The 7272-nt window shown below is 47.1% G+C and overlaps 1 protein-coding gene across 1 annotated transcript; it reads right to left on the bottom strand.

Moving 5' to 3' along the window:
* Positions 1 to 968: 968 nt before the first annotated feature.
* MAL (mal, T cell differentiation protein (MAL blood group)) lies at positions 969 to 6992 on the bottom strand. Its single transcript, XM_009461878.2, has 4 exons — positions 6906 to 6992; positions 3279 to 3446; positions 2962 to 3096; positions 969 to 2713 (listed from the first exon to the last, which is right to left on the bottom strand). The coding sequence occupies exons 1-4, from the start codon at positions 6990 to 6992 to the stop codon at positions 2639 to 2641; spliced, it is 465 nt and encodes a 154-aa protein (XP_009460153.1). The 3' UTR covers positions 969 to 2638.
* Between the last annotated feature and the right edge of the window lie 280 nt (positions 6993 to 7272).

The following is a 7272-nucleotide window of genomic DNA, read 5'->3' as shown; positions in this document are numbered from 1 at the left end:
TTTTTTTCCAGTGCTGGTTTACAGCAAGGTTATGCTAATGCTGTGGGGGAGGTATCTCAGCAAACCAGGTGGGGCCAGGAGGAAAGGGACAACAAGCAGGTGAGCTAGTGCAGACTGGTGTAAACTGGTGTGTGGCAGGGAAGGGAGAAGCAAAGGGCAAAGCAAGGCAGAAAGAACTGGGGAGGAGAGATGGGAGCCCTGCCAAGACATAGGCTGCAAATGTGATTGCCACAAGGCATAGGGACATGGCTGTGAGGGGACCAACAGCACTGTTTGGGGCAGAGGTGCTGGCCACATCTGGGTGCAGAAGATGGACAGAGATATCACATCCCAGGGTATAACCACAAACATTTGCCTTTCTAAAGAGACCCAAACAGAAAGGCATCTTCGTGTTTTAGTGCTAAATTCAGGGGCGTTAATAGAAGCAGGGCAAATCTGGGCACCAACCCCCGCCCGCCCCCCCCCCCCCCCCCCCCCGATGATGTGATGTTGAAACAAGTTTCAACAGGTACATGTTAAATCTTTAGAACAAAGTGCCATTGTCCAAAGTGGCTGTGAGTTCCCTCCCTGCTCTGAAAAGGTTTTCTTTTTCCACCTCTGTTGCAGTCAGCTTGCTTTTGTCACACTAAAACAAGCAAATCATGTCAGGCTGGTTTCCAGCAAGGAAATAAACGAGAAAAAAACCCAAATGTTTTCCTCACATTGCAATTAAAAAGCTTCAACCCAAACCCATGGTCACAGCCTAAAAGTCCCCCCTGGATCTGAAGGAACAGAGGTGTCTCCAAGTCAACTTTTATTTCCCTTCCATTCTCCAGTCCTTGTTATTATCCAGGAACTTCAGGCTCAAAATGGAAGCATTTTTTGCCTCGCAAGCTCAAAGGGATAATTTGGTACCACTGTTTATTAGGCACCTCTAACATGGGAAAACACCCCTAAACCCCATTTAAACCCCATGGGGTCTAAACCCCATTTAAATTAACTCACTGTCATGGTTTAACCCCAGCCAGCAACTGAGCACCACACAGCCGCTGGCTCATTCCCCTGGTGGGATGGGGGAGAGAATCAGAAGAGTGAGAAAACTTGTAGGTTGAGATAAAGACAGTTTAATAGGTAAAGCAAATGCCGTGCACACAAGCAAAGCAAAATAATGAATTCATTCACTACTTCCCATCAGCACACAGGTGTTCAGCCATCTCCAGGAAAGCAAGGCTCCATCATGCGTAATGGTTACTTGGGAAGACAAATGCCACAACTCTGAATATCCCCTCTTCCTCCTTCTTTCCCCCAGCTTTTATGGCTGAGCATGATGTCATATGGTCTGGAATATCCCTTTGATCCATTTAGGTCAGCTGTCTGAGCTGTGTCCCCACCCAACTCCTTGTGCACCCCCAGCCTACTCACTGGTGGGGTGGGGTGAGAAGCAGAAAAGGCCTTGACTCTGTGTAAGCACTAACTAAGCAATAACTAAAACATCCCTATGTTATCAACACTGTTTTCAGCACAAATCCAAAATGTAGCCCCATACTAGCTACTATGAAGAAAATTAACTCTATCCCAGCCCAAACCAGCACACTTACTCAAGTTAACACTCTGGAGTAATTTGAGCATTCAGATGAACATCATCACTGAGATTAACATGAGTTGGTTTAGCCCCTGGCCCTGGCTACAGAGCCCCGCAGGCTTCCCTTGCCAGAAAAGCCCTCTCATTCATGCCCAAATCTGTGCCTCCTCCTTAGGCATTGCCTTGTTACAGTGCAGTGCTCCTGAGGCTGTACAAGGCTGTGTACCTGTGTGCAGCAAAAGGAATATAGCAGAAATTACTCTTGTCTATCTGCAAAATAACAGCAAACCCATCTTTATTAGCAACATAGTGCTGGTGTATGTGAGAGCAGCCATGCACTAAAGACAAGAGTTGATTGATTGCCTCTGCTTATTGAAGGTGTTATTCTAATCATCCATACAATTCTCCTGCAGTCTACTGTGTGCATTCTAAATTGTATTTTGTAGGGGGATTAAAGAGAGCGGTAATTCCTGGCATTACCGCTGTACCTCATAATTCAGCAATACCCTTCAAGCAGGGGTTGCAATAACTTATATTGCCCCTGAGGCAAGTTAAATGTTGTCCCCATTTCTCATCACAAGTCAGAGATGGATTCCCAGAAACTGCATGAAAATGTTCTTTTGGCACAGCAGGTTTAGGGAGGGAATCAGGGTTACATGGATGGGCAGCAATTACAATGACCCGGTTTCATACTCATGCTCCTTAGTGCTTGTTGTTCAGGCTTCTCCTGATAGCAATAACAACCCTGGAGGCATAAGGTGTGGTTCAGGGAGATTTTAGCACTTTGAGCCCAACTATATTATTCTTTTTAAAGCTGGATATTTTTCTATTTGGGCCTCAATTACCAGAATCAAACCATGACCAACCCAGAAGAGACTGAAGGGAAACAGATTGTGCCAGCATATAGCTTTCTCTGGCAGGCTCTTCATCTTCATTGCTATGGTGCCGCAGAAAAAGCTGCTTGTTTGTAATAGATACATTAAAAAATAAAACCCAAACCCAGCCTGGAAACTGCAGTCGTTGAACAACTTTTGTGTTCACGGGGTGATCACAAGACACACTTGCAAGGGGAGGCTCCTAGGATGATTTCCATCGCAGCAGCGAGTACACCTTATGGATCACGTACATCAGGGTAGCTAAGAATGCAAATACCTACAATGGAAAAACACATCAGCCAGTGAACTTTTTATTATATGGTTTGAGTTCCTGTACTGAGCAAACACCTAGTGATGCATTATATTTTTATTGACTCTTGCATGTTTGGAGACATTCATGCATAGTAGGGCTGGGACTAGTTTGTCTCCCCCCTCCCTGAATGGTCAGTGCAAGTAAAGATTTGTCCTTGAGGCTGCTCCACAGTCATCTCCTTGCCTTCCTTCCCCTGCTTGTCAGGCACTCACCACAGCAGCAATGTTCTCCTGGTAGACGGTCATTATCAGAGGGTTGCTAGACAAGAAGCTGTCATAGGTGAAGTAGGCTTCCAACACGGCAGCACTGAGATAGAACAGAGCTGCTATCTCCTGGCAGATGACATCCTAAGAAACAAGGTTCACACAGTCATTTCCAAGGAGGGAGCACACTGCGAAGGGGAAAAAAAAGGAACCCACACAAGCAATCCCCAGCCTGTGATTTGGAGTGCAGTAGCAGCAAAGGAGACAATTGTCTACCAGTGATACCGGGGAGGGGAGAGGCCCTGAGGTTTGTCACATCCACTTACCAAGGTGACCCAGGAGCTGCGGCCTCCATGCACCCCACAGATGTAGAGGCACAGGAGGGTGGTGGACATGATGAAGCAGAACACAGAGACGAACATCACCCAGCCTTGCAGCATGTGTGACGGGACCTTCGAGGATGCCACCAGGATCCAGACAAGGCCCCCAAAGGTCTGCAAGTGAAAGTGGGAGAGAAGACGAGCTTGGGATAAATTGGCTTATCCAGAGCAGAGTGAAAAGCCATGCACGCCTCTGGCACTAGCGCTGCCATGGCAATAGCCCAGAGATGCCTTTGAGTTCTTCCCAGGCTCCACTTGAAACTGGGTATTTAGCTGGGAGCATTGCCTATGATCTTAACCCAAAAAAAGCCTCACCGTAACCCTGCCTCCTGCTGTCACTGCCATTCATGTCCTCCCTACATCAGTGTGCTCAGGAGGCTTGTTCAGACATTTTTGAAGGCTGGTTTTGATGAACAGGGAGGCTTATTTCAGTAGGGCATGTTTGCTTCACACCCAGTGTGGCAGATCCCTGAAAGGAGTGGTGTCAAACCCAGCTCACCTGCACAAGCAGCACAGACATGTGGCCTCATGAAGACCACAGACATGGCCTTAATGACGGCCATGTGCAACTGTCACCCTGAAAGGACAGAGAACAGGTTTAAGAAAGGTAATATGGCCAGTTTTACTCTCTGAGGTAGGGGAAATAACGTTGAGGCTCACAGCTCCTCCTGGGAAGGGGGGGCTTGTATTGCTGCTCCAGCTATTTGGGTCATCCTTTGTTGGCTACACTGGATCTGTGCAAGGTACCAGCTGCTGATCCAGTAGCAAGTGGGACCCCATTCTTCTCATCCAACCTTGAGAGTTTGCTATGGGTTTTCTGGTGGGGTGGGGAACACAAGGACAGCTATATCTAGGCTCCATCCTTTCTCCATCCGCAGATTCCTACACAAGAGGATGAAAGCATGATGTCCAATGCTGCGGAGTGTCCGAGCTGCAAGTGGTGTCTTTACACTAAAATGCACTCAGCAGCTTTTCTCTGCTACAAATCAGCCCAGTTGTTTCTTGGACCTGTGCAAAGTTTAGTCTATGCAGCATCCTATGATGAGGAGCTCCTCAGCTGAACCAACACTGTGTGCAGACTGGTGCTGCTATGGGGACCTATCCTTCATCACCAGCTGGTCTTGGATTTGCGGGCAAATCTCCAGAAGTAAGAAAACCTCACTGAATCTAAGATAATGCTGATCACCAGTGTATCCCAGGCCAGCCTTTGCCAGCATCCGAGTGCCAACTCATACAAATCATGGCATTTCCATTTCCTTGGAGGCATTTTACAAGTGGAAAAAAAAGTTTCTGATTGATGATACTCAGAAAACGTCACATCATTTGTGTCATCCCACATTTGTAGGAACATTCATTGGTTACATTACATAAATTGATGCATTAAAGCAATGATGCGGTTGAGACCTTGCAAATATCTGAGTGAAAATAGGTCGTCCAAAGTGCTGCTGTTTTGGTGCCTCTTGTGATAACCAAAGACTGACACTTTAACACTAATCCAGTCCCTGTAATAACTAACTCATGTGATGACACCATGAGTGCGTTGCAGTTAAAGATCCTGGAGAAAACCTTACAGTTGCTCCATTAAAATCCAACACAATTTGGGTGAGATATGAAGTTGGGGGAAGAAGTATCACTTCTCATTTGTTACCATTCTCCATCTCTCCTGTCTGCAGGATGTGATTTCTCACTCAGGCAAGTATGTTTGACATAGCTTGATTGATGACTTTGGTTCAGCAGACTTATAAAAATGAGGAAAGGGTCAAGAGGCTTTCAATAACAACCCACAGCAGGTTGGAGATAGCAGTCTAAGAAAAACTTCTCTTTTAAATAGCCTTTTACAAAGCAAACATCTGTTTTCAGCTTGTTTCAGCTTTTCCACTTAGGCCTGGCTATCCATATATGCAGAGAGCTCTTCAAATAAAACAGAATTAAACCCAGCCTCACAGAATAAAAATGGTAGTTCTTAATGAGCACATCCAGATGTGGCAATTATCTGAGCTGCAGGCAGGACCTTCTGGCATTTTCACAACTGACTTTGTATTTGAAATGCCAAAATTTTTTTGTAGTTACTATATTAACCTACTGCAGGCAACCTCAGATTCCACTAAGGACTGAGAAACTCTTTATCCTTCTGAATGGTGTGATTCAAGGCAGCTGCCTGCTTTGTACGCAGCGGAGATAATACAGCTGAACAACCTAGAGTCACACACCTCTGGAGATGGAGAAATCCGGTTATGCAGCATTCCTCTTTCCTGGGGGTGGTTCCTGAGCCTTTAGGATGCATATTTCCAGATCTTACCCAAACCAAAGGACAGGGTGCTTATTTTTGTCTCATTAAGCAAGCTGCCTTGCCACATCCCCTGGAGACAGGAATTACAAACACTTCAAGGCACAGCCGGTACCATAAGCATGCCAAGGCCAACAGCACCCTCAGCACCAGGACTAACACAACCCAGTGGCAGGGGTGGCTGGCAAGTGTCTGCCCAGCCAAAATGTCCACAGGGACTTTGCAGTCTCCTTCATGCAGCTGCAGGAAACCTGGACCTTGCTCTCAGGGCCTGGGCACAGAGACCAAGTGCCCAGAGCATATTTAGAGGAGCTAAAGCAAAGCCTTTCTCCATACGTCAGTAATGCCTGCTTTAACCCAATTCCTCTTTGCTTGACTGCTGTCACTAGGAGAATGCTGTAAATCCCAGGAGTGTGGACTGAGTTGGGTGACAGGGAAGGATTTGGTCCCAGAGGGCAAAGTTGAACTTTTTAGCATGAAATAATCTGAGTGCCATCCTACAAAACTGAGCCAAACCCCTCAATGCTGGATGAAAGTGCTCAGGCTTTGGAAAAAGTCTCTCAAACTGTTCTGAGAAGAGCAGGTTTCATGGGCAGGGGCAGAGAACACAGGAAAAAGGTTCTAGTTGAAACTTCCCATCTTTTAGTCAGTGCTGACAGCAACTGCTTTTAATCACCTGTGCCAAATCCATTAAGATTATGGTCTCCTGCTCAATGAAATTACAATACAGGAAGAAGCACAAGGTGTTTGTTCACTCTTTGCTCACCCACTGTTGCCCACACACCCAGGTCCAGCACTCTGCACCTCCAACTCAGGAGTGTTGCAGCTGAGCAGCACAGCTTCAGCAGCCTAGGCTCTTTGCTACTGCAAAAAATTACCTCAGCTACCCTTTACCCCCTGCTATAAGCAAGCAGTTTATCCTCTGCCTGTATCAGCTGTTAAAATCACCTTCCAATTAATTAATTGGCTCAATTTGGCAACCTCGTTTAAACCCACCACCAACTCCTTCAACTTCATTAGGCAGGAAATTACAAAAGGTTTTCAGAGGCACCACAGAAATCCCTTGCAGACTAAAGGAGAGCTTCAGAGCTCAGGGCTTGTGGTTTCCTTTGAGAGTGAGTTAGGCATTAGGGGCTGCCCCCAGATCCTTGTGGCTCAGGGACCTGGCACGGGTCCTGAACCACATGCTTTGTGTAAGGTCTCATCCCTCAGACATCTGCAGCATGAAGTGTGCTGGATGCCCCACAAGCAGTATCTGCCCTCCCCAGGGAAAAGCCACCACTCACAATTTCAGGAATGAAGAGCACATCTGGGAAAGTTGTCAGGACAGCCAGGCCACTGGGCAAAGAAGTGGTGGAAGTTGCCGAGGACATTGTGAGCCTCTCCCACGGTGACTATCAGCCACTCTGGCTCTAGCTGCTGGAGATACCTGCCAAATGCAGCCTCCTTCCTTCCCTCCCTCCCTCTCTCTCTCTCTTCCTCCTCCCGCCCCCCCGCTTCTTCCTCCTCTTCCTTCTTCCCTCCCTCCTTCCTGCTGGCAGGTGAAAATAGCTGTGAATGGCTGATGGGACCCACACAGGAAGTTTTCAGGAGATGGGGGCAGCCCTGACACATTTTGAGCAGAGCTGTCTCTACACAAGCTGAGCACACAGG

Source organism: Nipponia nippon, unplaced genomic scaffold, assembly GCF_047370975.1.
Source record: "Nipponia nippon isolate SJK-2023a ecotype South Korea unplaced genomic scaffold, ASM4737097v1 scaffold_4, whole genome shotgun sequence".
In the NCBI taxonomy this organism is placed as follows: Eukaryota; Metazoa; Chordata; class Aves; order Pelecaniformes; family Threskiornithidae; genus Nipponia; species Nipponia nippon.
Note: the sequence above shows the minus strand (reverse complement) of the source record. Positions and strands in the feature narration are given on the sequence as shown.

Bases quoted from the DNA above. Each gene is read 5' to 3' on its own strand.
- MAL (XM_009461878.2), bottom strand. From the start codon at position 6,992: ATGTCCTCGGCAACTTCCACCACTTCTTTGCCCAGTGGCCTGGCTGTC. The intron at 3,447-6,905 runs GTGAGTGGTGGC...TTTCACTTGCAG, and splicing joins TGCTCTTCATTCCTGAAATT to ACCTTTGGGGGCCTTGTCTG. The intron at 2,714-2,961 runs GTGAGTGCCTGA...TTTCCATTGTAG, and splicing joins AGGAGAACATTGCTGCTGTG to GTATTTGCATTCTTAGCTAC.